Genomic DNA, 18,379 nt, shown 5'->3' with positions numbered 1-18,379 from the left:
ATTTTTAATAAGAGTTAAATTGCTAATTTCCCTTTTTTTTTTAAGTGTTTTGCAATTTTTCCCATTAAAGAGCATGGGGCAATCTCTTTACCATTAACATGCTTCTGTTCATATAGTTATGATAAATTAAACTATCAAGTTTGACGTCTACTGTGCTTATCTTTCGTCTTTCACCTATAATGGGTTAACATGTTTTAGTTTTCTATTATAGTCAGTTTATATTCTTGTGAATCCATAAGAGTATTTTATTGAGTCTTTTATTCCCTGTGATCTCTTTCGTTTACTACATATTGCTTTGGTTGCTTTTCACTCTTCAAACATTCTACAACAGTATTTATTGATGATCAAGTTTCAGGGCATCCCATTCCCTGCAACCCTTGGTTTACCAATGATAGTCAAGGTCAAGGTGAACTTCCAAGCTCTGATTAAGATTAAGTGGGTTATTAAAGCTTTGTAGCTTGATCTAGTTTAAAAAATATCTAAATAATGTTGCTTGTTGTGTGCGGATCTTTACAGGGGAAGACTACGAGGTTTTTAGTGCCACCTATTGAAGTTAAAAATCCTAAAAAACAAAATTGACCCTTTAACCAGCTCATCACACAACTTAGGATGTAAAGTCAAACTAGAATTTTTCTCGAAAATGAAAAAATGTATATTTTGAAGACAACTGTTTAAGGGTTCTGGACCCCTCATCAGTGCAAAGCGTGAGTCTGGCTATCTGGGTGAGAGGTGTTCAATGAAAGGTCTAAGGTTAATGTTTCTCCTTTAGAGTGGGTGTGTACTATTAGGACATGCTGCATCCTGGACACAATGTGTCCTCTCCTGCCGGGCTGTGAGTGCTGTCCGCAGGAGACCACAGCGGCCCGTGGCCACAATCAGGGTTTGGGGCACTGCGGACCTGGTCTGTGTTCTACATGCTATGGCTCGGAAAGTTGAGCTACATATCAGTTTATGCTGCGGAGAAAAGAAGCACAGTGGTCATGGGATTTCTTTAAGTCCCATCCACTGTGCTTCTAATGCAGCGTTTTGGATGCAACGGAAACACACAACGTCCAAAACGCTGGAAACACCAATCGTGGGCACAAATCATTAGAAGGCAATATTTTCTTGGAAAAATTTCAAATATGTTCTTCACATCCTTTGACAACTGACATCTCTGGCAACTTAAAGACTGACCATGTCATACGACATCACAAAATCATCATCTAGTCCAGAGGTTCCCAACTCCAGTCCTCAAGGCACACCAACAGTGCATGTTTTCAGGATTTCCTTAGTATTGCATGGGTGATAATTTAATCACCTGCAAAGGTGCTGAATCCAACACCCATGCAATGCTAAAGAAATCCTGAAAACATGCACTGTTGGTGTGCCTTGAGGACTGGAGTTGGGAACCTCTGATCTAGTCAATAGCGGAGACGCCAAAAATGCAGGGGGCTGGAAGACAATGAAAATGGACAAGTGATGACCATATCCATAACCCAACCAGGGAAGATGACTAGACCAGAGTAGGGCTGCGGGGAGGGACGATTAAGGACAGGAGGAGTAAAGTTTTATTTTTTGTCAGAGAATTTGTTTGAAATTTAAATTTTTTTAAATTTAAATGTATTTGTAAATATTTTTGTTCATCTCAACATTCCGATATTCTAATTGGCTTCAACATTAAAATACTCAGCCATTTTTAAGCTGGTTCTCTTCTTTTACAGGGAACGATACAATCTATTGGACTGACATGGGATACAATAAAATCAGCCGCTCCAAACGAGACCAGACCTGGAGAGAAGATATCATCACAAATGGACTTGGGAGAGTGGAAGGAATAGCGATTGACTGGATAGCCGGTAGCTGTCTTGTACCGCTCTTGTCATTCCGCCCCGTCTAAAGTGCTTTTACATGTTGCTGGTCATGATCTTTAAAATGATTTTTTGTTCCTTTATATATATTTATTTTTTAAAACAAAAATGACATATTTGTGCATCTAGGCTCAGCAGAGCACAGAATCAATTTCTCTGTCTGGGAGTCTCCCACTGACATTTTGGGCCTCTAGATATGTGTTTTTAATGCTGGCAATGATTAAGTAGTAATAACTTGGTATTATTCTTCTGAGAGCTGTTCAGGCAGAAATACATCTTAGATGCTTCATGCCTCAAGTTATAAAGTTTCAAAATATGGTACAGTATAAACCTGTATTCTCTAGATAGGAGAATGTAACTCTGCCGAGGCATTCGTTTCAACTGCAATTCACATTGAGGATGATTTTTTTTTTCCTTCCAATGGCTTTAAACAATTCCTACCCTACAGTGAGGCAAAAGTAAAGTTATATATAATATGACTTCAACTTTTTACAAATTTTCCTTTCTTTGTTTTATTTTTTTTCTCAATTTTTTATGAATATTATATCTTATCGGTCGTACCTGGCAATACATTTCCTAACCATAATTGAAAAAAAAAATAATAATATTAGATGATTATTTCAGCTTAAAAAATGTAAGAACTTATTGACTCACACTTTTGAATGTGGCTTTACACTGACAAAAATATTTTTTTCCTTTCCTGCCAATAGTAGGCTATGTATGCATTTATATCCTTTAATAGGTGGTTACTTTTAGGGGAGTTTAAAGGGATTCTCCACTACTCTAAATCCTTGCGTTTCACCCGCCCAGTAAAATAATAACACCTGTACTCAACTCTGGTGTTGGAGCCATTCAAGTTGTGTCGGCACTGGCTCTCCCAGAGATCACCTGACATTTTATTGTCATGTGAACTTTGTCTCTCCTCCAGAAAAATCAGACAACTGGAGGAAGTGAGAGAACAACCACAGCTCTCACGTCTGTCTGTAAGTTATGTTCAAAGAAGGGGCAAATGAAGCCAGCATTGATTGGCTGTAGGGTTCACATGACATGAAGAAAATCAAGTGATCCCCGGGACACTGCTAGATCAGTGTCCGATGTGAGTACAATTGTTATTATTTTACTGCGGAGAAACATAGGTATTGAGAAGGGGTTGTCGGAGTGGTGGACATCCCCTTTAAAGCTGTTTTATATTATTTCAACTTTACGCATTCAATTACCTTGCCATTGGATTGTTTAATGTGTCTATCTATTTATCTATCTTTCCATGTATCCATCTGTCTATCATCTATTTATCTATCTATCTTTCTATCTATCCTTCTAAGTATCTACCTATCATCTATATACAGCATCTGTATATCTACCTATATTTCTATCATCTATATACAGTATCTATCTATCTATCTATCTATCTATCTATCTATCTATCTATCTATCTGTCATCTATATACTGTATCTAGCTATTTGTCTATTTTATTTATTAATTAGCCTACGCAACCAAATATAATTGAGAGTATATTGAAGACAATATATCCAATACTAGAAAAGCATGACTCTCTATACAACAAATTTAATAAAAATACTTTATAAATTATAATTGGAGGTATATATCTAAAAAATTTTACCAGGTGGCATGTCAGAGAGCCTTGGGATGCCGAGACAGTGATTTCCATTGGCGTGACATCTCAGTTTCAGCACTCCCACAGATGTCAAGTTTAGATTTGGTTCCTCATTGAATACCGTTGCCTTTATTAACTACAAGTCCATTCATTTAGCTCAACCCTTCTAAAAATGTGCGTCAGGGGGTCCTACAGGCACGTGTCTTGTGGTACCAGATTGTTTCCTTCATAGGTTGCCTACAAATAATTAATAAAGTATTTTTAATAAATTTGATCTATAGAGAGTCAAGCTGTTCTAGTATTGGATCTAGTTTTATATTAAGAATTAGTTATTATAAATTTCTGATCAAATTCTGTATATACTGATTAATTAATATGTTTTATTTTTTTAAAAAAGGGAACATCTATTGGGCAGACCATGGTTTCAATCTAATTGAGGTGGCGAGACTCAATGGTTCTTTTAGATATGTAGTGATCTCACGAGGTATCGATCAGCCAAGAGCAGTGGCCGTACATCCTGAAAAAGGGTGAGTGCATTCATCCGTGTCTTTTTATCGCTTCGGGGAATACTGAATGGTATATTTTACTTTTATAGAAGTTTTATGCTAATATATGAGGAATGTCACTTGCCAAAAATCATCCGAGCTCGGAAAATTATTGTTCTCACAGGTTTTATCTGAAGTCCTTTGCATTTCTGTCGCTCTTAGGCGCCAATATTTCATCCATCTTCACCGATTCTGGAAAATGTTAGAATATCAGTAATGTTATTTGTTAATTCAGAAACTGCGTCATTGTACCCTAAAGTCATATGGACAGGAAAGGTTTGTCTTCTTATTGATGGGTGGAGGAAATAATGAAGGAATTCTTTATACAGAGTCCTAATCATCCACCATAAATCTAACAAATGAACTCTAAGGTTCCGATGATAGACAGGCGTAATGTAAGTCCCAAAGTGTAAGCAATCAAGAGTGACTCTGAAAATTCACTACAATAGAAGTTGCAAAATGTAGAATTTTATATATATATATATATATATATATATATATGTATCTGAAAATTCTAACTAGCAAAATATTGTCAGAAATGACAGGTATACTGATGGGGTAATATGTAATGTAAAAAAAATGTAAAATCATAAAATCTAGTAATCTATATGCCTTATCAAATATTGCTTTTTATTTGATAGAATGATGCAATAAATTATTAGGGAAGTAAAGGTCTAATATTATTATTATTATTATTATTATTATTATTATTATTATAGTAATAATAAAATACACCTTTCCTTTACATTGTTAAGCCATATCTAAAGCCAAATCTAAAGCTATAGCCCTAGCATCGGCCGTGGTCATGATTAAGATATTCTAGTTAAATTATAGATTTTTTTCCCTCATTTGAACTTTTTAATTTTTTTTTTCATACTATTCTTCATAAACTAACCAATATTTAAAAAAATTAAAAAAAAATACTATGGAGTTGATTCATCATTCCTTTTATACCTTTTTCTGTTGTAAAAATGGTTGTAAGTGCTTAAATAAGCAGATGATACAATATTTATAGCAACAAGCATAGATGGAATGAAGGATTTATTACGGAGTGTCTAAATGGAAAGCTCGAGCTTGGGAGTCCTAATCAATACAAAGAAGATAAAGATATTGACTACTGCCAGGTAAGACCAGGACAGATTTGAGGTGGACGAAGACAAACTGAAAGTTGTAAAAGTTTTCAACCTACTTGTATCAATGATTACTCAAGATGCAGCGACGACACCGGAAGTCAATAGGAGAATGGATATGGGCAAATCAACAATGAAGTCACTAGACAAGGACCTCAAATCGAGGAACATTTAAATGGTGATGAAGACACGGCTCGTACATAGTTTGGTCTTTTCTGTAGTCACATATGGATGCAAAACATGGATGATAAAGAAACAAGACAAAAGAAGAATCAACACCTTTGAAATATGGTGCTGAAGAAGGAAATTAGTAATACCATGGATGGCAATAAGAAGAAAAAACAATACAATTGTTGAACAAATCAAGCCAGAAATGTCGCTCGAACCAAGGATCAACCTTTCTATTAGTTGCCTACTGTGGACACATCATATCTAGAGAGCAATCACTGGAGAAGGACATGATGATCAAAAAAATAGAAGAAACAAAGACAAGAGGAAGACCAGAAACCTGATGGCTTGCTACTATCAAGAAAATAGCAGAGAAGACCCTGATGGACCTATCTAGGTGGAGAAAACCCTGGTGGACCAATCTAGGCTGCACAAGATTGTTCTGCCTACAGAGCATTCATCAAGCCACCATGGCGCAAAATCGAGATGAAGGCCGTTAAAAGAAACAGTTTGTTAAGATAGGCGTATTTTATGGATTTGCAAAAACTGGACAACACTTGGGCCAATTTAATTCAATAGGGCTGTTAAGATGACAGTTATTCCATGACCTACAATATTCTTTGTCTCAGATGATTCTTGTCCATACAAGTCTACGCAAAGTCTACGAATGTCTGTACAAAAAAAATAACGGTTCTAATTCTAAAGGACCTAGGAAACTGCATTTCATCATGTTAATTTTAAAATCTTGATATATAAATATGACTGGCATATGGATGTAAAATACAAATATGCAGATCCGGATGACACAAGGATGATAATATGCATAAAAATTTTCCAAGTTTTTTGAAAGATAATTGGACCAATTTTTCATACCCTCATATATTACCCAATAGTATTTTTTTTATTTGTGCATTAATCATTATATAATTTGGAATTTTTTACTGGGTTTCATTTTTGGGGGGATTCAAAATTTGTTAATTGATTAATTAATTGATTGGTTGATTAGCTTTATGTTGGTCATGATTTAGTTTTACGTCTCCTTCTTAGGTACCTTTTCTGGACAGAGTGGGGACAAACACCTTGTATAAGTAAAGCCCGTTTGGATGGCTCTGAAAGAACTATCCTCGTGAACACCGGAATCTCTTGGCCGAATGGAATTTCTGTAGACTATGAGGTCAGTTTATCCCTTACATATTTATAAGCGCTACGTCGTTACAACCACACACCTTCTGTTCACCTTTCTATTATCCTTGTAATAAAGTGCTCTTGTAAAAAAGATTGCCGGCTGAAGTTTACTTTGAAATTGATCTTTAGGAAAACAAATTATACTGGTGCGATGCCCGTACGGACAAGATAGAAAGGATCGACCTTGAAAGTGGACGGAATCGGGAGATTGTGCTGTCAGGGAGCAATGTGGATATGTTTTCAGTTGTCGTCTTCGGGGCTTACATCTACTGGTCTGACAGGTAATTTATTTTTCCATAAGTATTTGAGTCTGAAAATGTTATTTCAGCACCAGCTGCTTCACCCTTGTAAGATTAGCCATTCCTTAGCAAGGTCACAATGAGGATCTCATAGAGCCATGTAATTTCCACAGAAAAGGCATTTTCGATATTCAAAGCTGAACCATATCAATGTCACAGACACAAGTAGGTTTCCATTCTTTCTGCTGGGCCAGCTGTCTGTTGCATTTTAACGACCTGTTTGATTTTAATTATTCCCCCATTTTTGATCTGTGACGTTTCCTCTTTTTTTGCAGAGCACACTCAAACGGTTCCATCAGAAGGGGCCAGAAGAATGATGCCTCAGATGCCGTGACCATGAGAACGGGACTCGGGATTAACCTAAAGGATGTAAAAGTCTTTAATCGAGCAAGAGAGAAAGGTTAGAGTCTTCTACATTATTAGCTTTACACTTTGCTATACAATATAGATGTATTTTTAAGAAATTAAACAATGAAAGTGGTTTATGGGACAATTTTTTTTTTTATGCACACTACATCCTATCACGCTGTTGTTACCCCCAGTGCAAGCCGTTCAAAAACTGCACATGGCTCGCACTGGGCTGAGCACCAAGCGTATCCGAGCACAGTGATGCTCTCGTGTGAGTGGTTTGCATACTGTGTCGGACTGGCTACCGGAGAAACTGCCAGTAATACCAGTCCTGGCTGCGGTTACCTGCATTGAACTCCAGAGCTCTCACCTGAGCTCCGGAGTTCAGCCTGGCCTGTCCGCAGCTGTCATGGACTGAGCTGCAATCACTGGGGAATCAGTCGGCACTCGCAGTTCAGTCCTGCAAACCCGCTGTTCAGTCCAGGCTGCACTCCGGAGCTCAGGTAAGAGCTCCGGAGTTCAATGCAGGTAACCACAACCAGGACTGGTATTACTGGCGGTTTCTCCAGTAGCCAGTCCGACACTCTTTGCATATGTAAAGCATACGAACTCTGTTTTTTCTGCATTTGGTATGAACACCAAACACCAAACCTCGGCTCCGCTCATCTCTAGTTATGAATAATTTGAACACGAATAGTTATTATTCACTCATCAGTAATCATAACATTATTTATACGGATTTTCCATGACGACTGGATTTGGTTCATTTAGACTTTAATCTACGAATGAGTGAACCCTAACTTTACGTTTCAGAATTCGTACCGAACACTGGGTGTTGGCATCTCAGACTTAAACACAGACTTCTAAAAGAAGTCTGTGTCCAGTTCAGACCTCAGGTACTGTTTGTGTGCTAATAAAGTTTGTTGAAGAGTTGCAGTGTAGCCAATCAATAAGCTTTATTGCAAGCAGAAGATGCCTGTATACTGCTTAGAACAATAAAGAAAAAAAAAGAAAAATTTACATGTGGTCTCGTTTATTTTTTATAACCAAGGCAGGTAAAGCAGACGGCTGCTGGCTGCAACCCCCAGCTGACTGCTTTACCTAGGGTGGTTATCAAAAATAGAGGGGATCCCACACCAATTATTTAAATTATTATTTAAATTATTATTATTTAAATTATTTAAAAAATCATTTTTAAAAATGGCGTGGGGTCCCCCCATTTTTGATGACTAGCCAAGTTAAAGCTGACAGCCAGGGGCTGGTATTATCAGTGTCGGAAAGTCTATGGTTATTTGGCACCTCCCAGCCTAAAAATAGCAGCCCGCAGTTGCCACAGATGGGGTAATACTTTTGGGGTTTATTTCAGCTCTAAATTGATAGCTGATAGCGGCTCCAGTTATTTTTTTCTGTCTTCCTTGTTGGTGTACATAAATAAAATTTCTTGCAGACCCCTAACCCTTACTATGACCTTTTTACAGCCAATTTACAGGACAGAAGTTCGGGTCTTTTTGACTTGCTGTATTTGAGGTTCATGGTCCTGGGTCAAGTTTTGGTCAAGTCAGGGTCCCGAATTTTTAACTTACCTCCGGCCAAACCCAGCAAACTTCCACAAGTCAGTTCATCCCTACTTACATCCCATATAGCATTGTAAAGTAATTCTAAGGGGTACTTTGCACGTTGCGACATCGCTACTGCGATATTGCCGGGGTCAAATCGAAAGTGACGCACATCCGGCGCCAGTAACGACGTCGCAACGTGTAATGGTTAGATGCGCCGATAAACGATCGCAAAAGCGTCGTAAATTGGTCATCTGTGTAGTGTCGGACATTTCCATAATATCGCTGCAGCGACAGGTACGATGTTGTTCCTCGTTCCTGCGGCAGCACACATCGCTGTGTATGAAGCTGCAGGAGCGAGGAACATCTCCTTACCTAACTCTAGCGGCTATGCGGAAGGAAGGAGGTGGGCGGGATGTTTACGTCCCGCTCATCTCCGCCCCCTCCGCTTCTATTGGCCGCCTGCCGTGTGATGTCGTATGACGCCGCACGACCCGCCCCCTTAATAAGGAGGCGGTTCGCCAGCCAGAGCAACGTCGCAGGGCAGGTGAGTGCATGTGAAGCTGCCGTAGCGATAATGTTCACTACGGCAGCTATCACCGTGATATCGCATCTGCGACGGGGGCGGGTACTATCGCGCTCGGCATCACAAGCATCGGCTTGCGATGTCGTAGTGTGCAAAGTGCCCCTTAGTCAAAAAGCTAAGATGTTGATACAAATAAAACAAACTCAGAACATCGAGATGAAAGTCAGAAAAAAATAACTAGGTCAATAACAGGTTTGCAATAATGCAACAAACAGGGTTGTGGAGTCTGAGCCAGAGTTAAAGGTTGGAATAATAGAAGAGTCGGAGCCAGAAACTTGTTTTTTGGATAACACCGCACTGGGAAACAACGGAAAACACATCCAGAAACGTGAAGAACCATAAAACAAAAAGTTTTTATGATTTCGAATTCAGACGAGTTGAAGTGGCTTTTCCACAAACTTTGCTAAATCCTCTAAGTTCTACATTTCTAATTAGCATCAATGAATGAGTGTTAATTAGAGAACGCTCTCATTCCATTTAGAAAGATGTTTGTACAAGTCAATATATGGATGATTATACCGAGACACCGCGTTTCTTTTCAACTTGCCTTTCATTCATTTGTCTTAGACAAAACGCTGAAAACTAAGTTAATCTTCTTTCTCGAATTTTAAGGTTTGTTTTGTAAGTGAATTTTAAGAAGTGACTGGTTAATTGTATTAAATGCATTCCTCATGTATCTGAACTAAACAGATTTAAATGTTATAAGATTGGAAAAAGATTTATCCTCCAAAATTATTACATAAAAATGAATCATCGTGAGCTGTGTAGGACTTTCTGTGACTGCAGATGAGCACTAATGGATGGCATAAAGAGGAGTGACACAGACTCACAAAGCTTCACATCCCCTCCATATGTCAGAATTACTCTTTGGGTTCACAAACTGGATAAAAAATAAATAAAAATTAAAAATGTGAATTTCTGTAACTAAATTATGGAACTGTATTTTACCATGTAGTTGCCGAAGATTTTCTGCGGATCTGATCTGAGCTCCAATGTAATTGACTATTAAATCTTGATACCTCAACTGGACCAGTATGTTATGCATCTATATGCAATAATGTCTGGTTGTTAATGTACCAACATCCACAACTCCTAGAATAAAGGACCCCATTCCTAATAAAAATAGACTAAAGGCCCCGTTACACGCTACGATTTATCTGACGATATGTCGTCGGGGTCACGATTTTCGTGACGTACTTCCGTCATCGTTAGTGACGTCGTTGTGTGTGACACCTTTGTGCGACTCCGAACTATCGCAAATAGGGTAAAAATCGTTAATCGTTGACACGTCGTTCAATTTCAAAATATTGTTCGTCGTTTGGAACGCAGCAGACATATTGCTACGTTTGACACCCTGCCAACGACGAGCAACATCCACACGACCGCCTTGGTCAAACAATATATCGCTGAACGATGTAGCGTCGTTTGTGAGATGTGTACGTATGAACGCTACTAAACGACCTATGTGCGATCTCGGCAAATCGTTTCAACGATCTGGGCGTGTCACATCGTTTAAGGGATCGTCAGGTAAATCGTAGCGTGTAAAGGGGCCGTAAGGTCGAAATATGAAGAATTTGTGACGTATTTAAGCACGCCATCTGAAAAGCCAAGGAAGATAGTGTAGTACTTATGGGATCTAACTGATAATGTCTCTCTCCTTGTGAAGAGTGACATGCTTGACATGCCAGTGTAAGGAGACTTATAGGCCATGCAATTTTCCACTGGGAAATTAAATATGCAAATTGCTATTTCAGAGAGGAAGAGGACTTGAACTCTAGTACCACATTCTGGAAGTTGAAATCTTAAAAGTGAATATCGAGCCGTTATCGCGCTCATGACTCCCATGACTTATGATATAAGCCAAACCATTATCACTATTTGCAGATACATGTTTTGCGATGTTGCCCCTCCTCAGTGCAAAGTAAGAGATCTAATTTGGTTGTATGATACTCTGATTGTTGTCTAAGGGGTAACATTTCTCCTGTAACCGGCAGACCGGGAGTAATACTTGGCAGAGTATATGTCTCACCCAGAAAGTTAACCTGGGCGAGATATTGCTGCAGTAGCCTAGCTGCCGACATAACTCAGCTGCGGGAGTATGCTTAATCACAGCTACATAAAAGGCTGAAAAAAAATCCTTCAGCATGGGGGAGACAGAATGAGAAGTAATGTGCTGTATTGGGAGCAGGATATGGATGATGGTGCAAACTAAAGACCAGTGACTGGAGATTCAAGTCCCTGGTAGCGTGAGTCAGAGATAACGTATGTTAGTACGTGCTCAGATGGACAAGTGTTTGTTTTCTGATGCATGAAGAGTTCATTTATGTACTTATGAGAGATACTTATGGGAGACTCAACACACTTTATATAAGGTGCTTTTATTAGAAATCACAAACGATAGAAGGAGAGGATTCAAAATAAAGTTGAGCAAAATTATTCAAAAGGATCTTGGTTCAACGCAACATCAGTAATCCTAGGCCACCGAAGAAAGCCCTGCGAACTTTGCACTGAGCTGAAAACCAGCGGTGGCAGCAGAGGTGAGAGCGACCATGCCTCTGACGCTGCACATTCATTAGCATGTTACCACGCCCACAGGGGTATGCTAACATGCTAAGCGGGCCAACTAGCCAAGGGAACTAATGGCCTTGTGACTAGTCGCTGGCTTCATTACCATCTCATAAACAATCTTTAGAAATACTTTTTCAAAGATCTCTTCATTAGGGATGATCGAATACTTCGATTATCCGCCTTCGCGAATATTTTCCGAATACCTCGCCGCTATTCGACTATTCGATGCGCAATGTAAGTCTATGGAAAGCCCGAATAGTTCTGAATAGTTGTTATTCGGGTTTCCCATAGACTTACATTGCGCATCGAATATTCGCGAATAGTCGAATAGCGGCGAGGTATTCGGAAATTATTCACGAAGCCGGATAATCTAAGTATTCGATCATCCCTACTCTTCATTTATACTACTAGATACAGGGACAGTTAGGCTGGGATTAGCAATATGCACCCAGAACTGCTCGTGGATCTGGGTGCATATTGCACCTGACAGGTTCCCTTTAATAGTCTCTTTTATAAGTATATACAGTTAGGTCCAGAAATATTTGGACAATGACACAATTTTGGCGAGTTGGGCTCTGCATGCCACCACATTGGATTTGAAATGAAACCTCTACAACAGAATTCAAGTGCAGATTGTAACGTTTAATTTGAAGGTTTGAACAAAAATATCTGATAAAAATTGTAGGAATTGTCACATTTCTTTACAAACACTCCATATTTTAGGAGGTCAAAAGTAATTGGACAAATAAACCAAACCCAAACAAAATATTTTTATTTTCAATATTTTGTTGCGAATCCTTTGGAGACAATCACTGCCTTAAGTCTGGAACCCATGGACATCACCAAACGCTGGGTTTCCTCCTTCTTAATGCTTTGCCAGGCCTTTACAGCCGCAGCCTTCAGGTCTTGCTTGTTTGTGGGTCTTTCCGTCTTAAGTCTGGATTTGAGCAAGTGAAATGCATGCTCAATTGGGTTAAGATCTGGTGATTGACTTGGCCATTGCAGAATGTTCCACTTTTTTGCACTCATGAACTCCTGGGTAGCTTTGGCTGTATGCTTGGGGTCATTGTCCATCTGTACTATGAAGCGCCGTCCGATCAACTTTGCGGCATTTGGCTGAATCTGGGCTGAAAGTATATCCCGGTACACTTCAGAATTCATCCGGCTACTCTTGTCTGCTGTTATATCATCAATAAACACAAGTGACCCAGTGCCATTGAAAGCCATGCATGCCCATGTCATCACGTTGCCTCCACCATGTTTTACAGAGGATGTGGTGTGCCTTGGATCATGTGCCGTTCCCTTTCTTTTCCAAACTTTTTTCTTCCCATCATTCTGGTACAGGTTGATCTTTGTCTCATCTGTCCATAGAATACTTTTCCAGAACTGAGCTGGCTTCATGAGGTGTTTTTCAGCAAATTTAACTCTGGCCTGTCTATTTTTGGAATTGATGAATGGTTTGCATCTAGATGTGAACCCTTTGTATTTACTTTCATGGAGTCTTCTCTTTACTGTTGACTTAGAGACAGATACACCTACTTCACTGAGAGTGTTCTGGACTTCAGTTGATGTTGTGAACGGGTTCTTCTTCACCAAAGAAAGTATGCGGCGATCATCCACCACTGTTGTCATCCGTGCACGCCCAGGCCTTTTTGAGTTCCCAAGCTCACCAGTCAATTCCTTTTTTCTCAGAATGTACCCGACTGTTGATTTTGCTACTCCAAGCATGTCTGCTATCTCTCTGATGGATTTTTTCTTTTTTTTCAGCCTCAGGATGTTCTGCTTCACCTCAATTGAGAGTTCCTTAGACCGCATGTTGTCTGGTCACAGCAACAGCTTCCAAATTCAAAACCACACACCTGTAATCAACCCCAGACCTTTTAACTACTTCATTGATTACAGGTTAACGAGGGAGACGCCTTCAGAGTTAATTGCAGCCCTTAGAGTCCCTTGTCCAATTACTTTTGGTCCCTTGAAAAAGAGGAGGCTATGCATTACAGAGCTATGATTCCTAAACCCTTTCTCTGATTTGGATGTGAAAACTCTCACATTGCAGCTGGGAGTGTGCACCTTCAGCCCATATTATATATAGAATTGTATTTCTGAACATGTTTTTGTAAACAGCTAAAATAACAAAACTTGTGTCACTGTCCAAATATTTCTGGACCTAACTGTATTTCTCCTTAAAAAGTTGAAATGATTACACTTAAACAATTGATTTTCTTATGTTTTATAAAAGAATTGTCTGCATAATTTGGCTGCAGAGTTCCATATGATGCCAATTTTTTAAACAGATAAAACCTATGGGACCTAATAACAGAGTAGAATAAACATGGCCAATGACCTGTGACAGTCACATAATGTCATTTTTTTCCCCCCTATCCACAGGAACCAACATCTGTGCTAAAAACAATGGTGGATGTCAACAAATTTGCTTATACCGGGGGAATATGCAAAGGACGTGTGCTTGCGCTCATGGATATCTAGCCAAAAATGGGATTACTTGTTTAAAACACAAGGGTTATTTGCTTTATTCGGGAAGAACAGTTTTGAAAAGTATTCATCTTTCTGATGAAACCAATTTGAATTCACCTGTACAACCATACGAAAATCCGGAATACTTCAAAAACATTATTTCCTTGGCATTTGATTACAACTTCAGCGAAAAAGGCACTAACCGCATTTTCTACAGTGATGCTCATTATGGAAATATCCAATTAATCAAAGACGACTGGACGGGAAGGAAAATAATTATTGAAAGTAAGTGAACATTGACCTTTTTGCTGTAGTATAATGAAATTTTTAAGGGCAGTGGTATTTTACATATTCATATTTAGTTCTAGTTGGAAGTCTGATTTTTTATAAAATGCATTGTAGTTTGCATACCAGTTAGTATCTCATCTCTTTGGATGAGTGGTCTCCATCAATCGCTAAAAGTGGTCTCCAACCTCTGGTTCTTCTACTTTTCCAATATTACAGCTACCCATCAGATAGGCAACTTTGTAAGATTATGTTTATCTGCAGCTGGAAAGAAATAGATGACAATAAAATCTTAAATAGTTACATGATTTGTTGATGTTGACTTTTTATGACCTCAATTTTGCAATGGTGCCCATGGTTTGGTTACCCTATGGTTTGCCTTTGTCAACCAAAATGGTGGTTGACGTATTAGATTATTAAGTATCATTATTATTATTATTATTATTAAGCTGGCTTCTTGGTTCAGGAACAAGACTATTTAGATATGTTACTTGTCAGGTGCATTTTTTGGTTATTTAACCCTTATTTAGAATTGGTGGATACAATGGCATTAAGGCCCCGTTACACGCAACGACGTATCTAACGAAATATCGCCGGGGTCACGGATTCCGTGACGCACATAGGCATCGTTAGCGACGTCTTTGCGTGTGACACCAACGAGCGACCGCTAACGATGCAAAATACTCAACAAATCGTCCATCGTTGATACGTCGTTCCTTTTCAAAAAATCGTTGATTGTTGAGGACGCAGGTTGTTCGTCGTTCCCGAATCAGCACACATCGCTATGTGTAACACCTCGGGAACGATGAACTACAGCTTACCTGCGGCAGCCGGCATTGAGGAAGGAAGGAGGTGGGCGGGATGTTACGGCCGCTCATCTCCGCCCCTACGCTTCTATTGGGGCGGCCGCTTAGTGACGCCGCTGTGACGCCACACGAACCAGCCCCCTTAGAAAGGAAGCGGTTCACCGGCCACAGTGACGCCGCTAGGCAGGTAAGTCCGTGTGATGACTCCTAACGATATTGTGCGCCACCTGGCAGTGATTTGCCCGTGACGCACAAACGACGGGGGCGGGTACGCTCGCTAGCAATATCACTGCGTGTAAAGCCCCCTTTACTCAGTCAAAGTTATTGTCACCTTTTCTGTCTGTGATGAGAGTTCAGTTATTAATTACTGGAGTCACCTTTGAATATATACTTTCTCCCTGTGGGTACAGTGAAACACATTGGAGATAAGTGGACCACTTTGGGAAGTTAGGAAATAGCAGGTCAGCAAAAGGTTGTTTCTTTAAAAAGGACCTGTCATTTTCTCAAAAAAAAAAAAGATAAATGCCTTGTAAAAATCCCTCAAAATAGATAGAGCAGGAGAAGAAGGGGTTAAATCCGCGCCGCCATATTTAGTAAATTAGGATTCAAGAACAATCAGTATCATGATTTTATTGTTGTACGCATTTCGGAGTCTTGCTCCTTCTTCAGGACAAAAATCAATGATGTACATCAGTGATTTTTGTCCTGAAGAAGGAGCAAGACTCCGAAACGTATACAACAATAAAATCACGATACTGATACATGTACATCAGTGACTTGTATCCTGAAGAAGTAGCAAGACTCCAAAATGCGTGGAATAATATAATCATGAAACTGACACATGTCCATCAGGGTTTTTTTTCTGAAGAAGGAGCAGGACTCTGAAATGCCCAATACAATATAATCATGATACTGACACATGTACATCAGTGATTTTACTTCTGAAGAAGGAGCAAGACTCTGAAATGCCCGATACAATATAATCATGATACTGAAACATGTACATCAGTGATTTTTGTCCTGAAGAAGGAGCAAGACTCTGAAATGTGTACAACAATAAAATCATGATACTGACAAATGTACATCAGTGATTTTGTCCTGAAGAAGGAGCAAGACTACAAAACGCGTATAACAATAAAATCACGATACTGATCGCTCTTGTATCCTTCTTTACTATACATGGCAGGGCAGATTTACTACATTCTCTTGTTTTATCCATTTTGAGTTAACACGAGGTCTGCAGCAGCCATCATACAGCTATATACCTTTCATAGTAGTTGTGACTTGCACAACTACCCAAGGTGAGCAATTCTCACTTTTTCTATCCTTTACCACTGGGAAAAGACCCCATATTGCACCTTTTTTTCCTCTCCAGCATCTACTGCTTTTAAAAATTTCTAAAGTCCCCTGATTTTCCCACTCTTTTTCATTTTTTGCTGTATCTTTCCATTGCAGAGATATCCTCATTTGTTTCTTCTGGAATTCAAAATGGGACATCTCTGCTTTGCAGTCCAACTGGGTGCATCGTCACTGTCTTCTCTCTTGAGGCATGCGCACTTTCACACCTCGCTCCCAGACGCTGCTAATCACAGCTGTGTCTGAGACTGAGGTTAGATATTGAGCTATGATTGGCTTCAACTGTTCAACTACAAGGGAGGGGTGAAAACGCATGCTACCAGAGAAGACTGTGAAAAAACACCCAAATGGACTGCAAAGCGGAGATTTCACATGCTGCGATCCAAAAGAAACAAGTAGGAATATCTCTGCAATGGAATAGTGCAGGCTAAGGCTACTTTCACACATCAGTTTTTTGGCATCAGGATCAATCCGGTGTGTGCCTGATACAATGGATCCGGTGCAGAATATGCAAAAACAGATGCGCCGGATCCTTTTTTTTTTTTTTTATGTATTCAGTATACCTGATCCATCAAAAAACGGATCCGGCGCATCCGTTTTTGCATCCATTTCGTCTGTTTTTTGATGGATCCGTTTCTTTACAATAAATTGGAGCATGCTCAGTTTAAAAACCGGATCCGGCTTCCTTTGGCTTCCATTTTAAATCACACCGTATCGCGTTGGATCCGGTGCGATGCGGTTTCTTGTCAGAGACAAAAAATGTTACAAAAGACGTTCCATCCGGCTGCCGCATTAGCCAATTACGACGCATCCGGCAAAAGCCAGATGCAATGCAAGGCCATCAGGCACAATCCGGCGCTAATACAAATCAATGGGGATCAATCGGATCCGACGCCGGATCCGTTTTATCCGTTTTTTTCCGGATTGTGCCTGATGGAAAAAAACCTGATGTGTGAAAGTAGCCTTAAATGCACAAGAGCGGCAGAATTGGGGATGATCAAGGATTTTTTAGAATCAAAAATTTTAGCACTTTACAGATCCTCTTAAAAAGCGCCTTATCCAGGATAGTCTGCTTAATTAATGAAACATTAATAAACATCATTTAATGGACACCTGTTACGTAGTCTAATATATTATATAGTGTGCCTTGTTATAATTTCAGTTTTGTGAATACAAAAGTCATTTTTTGTATTTTTTAACTATGAGAAAATGATATTTGCAAAATTAATGAAAAATCTAAAGGTGACACAGAAGATAAAATAGTTGTAACATAATTTTAGGCATAGAGCAAAAGTACATAGAGCAGACGATTTACACTGAAAACCTGCAGATTAGACACATATTTAGCTGATTGTTATTTTTTTTCTGTTGTGTGCATATCCATAGGCATCTGCACAAAAATCAAAAATTCTCAACCAAAGATCCGTTTTTTTCTCCAAGGAACCCTAATTACATGGCCATATAAAACAATAAAATAAATATATATTATAAATAATATATTTTATATATATATATATATATATATATATATATATTTATTATATATTTATATTTACTATATCAATAGATTTGCACGCAATTTGACCCTTAAAGTTCATTATAATGA

General features: G+C 39.0%; 1 protein-coding gene across 5 annotated transcripts in view; it reads left to right on the top strand.

The window, feature by feature from the left end:
• LRP1B (LDL receptor related protein 1B) overlaps positions 1-18,379 on the top strand; it is a 2,012,817-nt gene that overhangs the window by 1,532,877 nt on the left and 461,561 nt on the right. For all 5 annotated transcript variants that reach the window (XM_075317168.1, XM_075317164.1, XM_075317167.1 and 2 more), the window contains exons 36-41: positions 1,704-1,838; positions 3,864-3,993; positions 6,357-6,483; positions 6,624-6,775; positions 7,069-7,193; positions 14,240-14,611. In XM_075317168.1, coding sequence (XP_075173283.1) covers positions 1,704-1,838; positions 3,864-3,993; positions 6,357-6,483; positions 6,624-6,775; positions 7,069-7,193; positions 14,240-14,611 — 1,041 coding nt within the window. The remainder of the gene's footprint in view (positions 1-1,703; positions 1,839-3,863; positions 3,994-6,356; positions 6,484-6,623; positions 6,776-7,068; positions 7,194-14,239; positions 14,612-18,379) is intronic.

This window comes from Anomaloglossus baeobatrachus, chromosome 7, assembly GCF_048569485.1.
Source record: "Anomaloglossus baeobatrachus isolate aAnoBae1 chromosome 7, aAnoBae1.hap1, whole genome shotgun sequence".
Taxonomy (NCBI): Eukaryota; Metazoa; Chordata; class Amphibia; order Anura; family Aromobatidae; genus Anomaloglossus; species Anomaloglossus baeobatrachus.
This window is presented reverse-complemented; position numbering and strand designations above follow the sequence as displayed.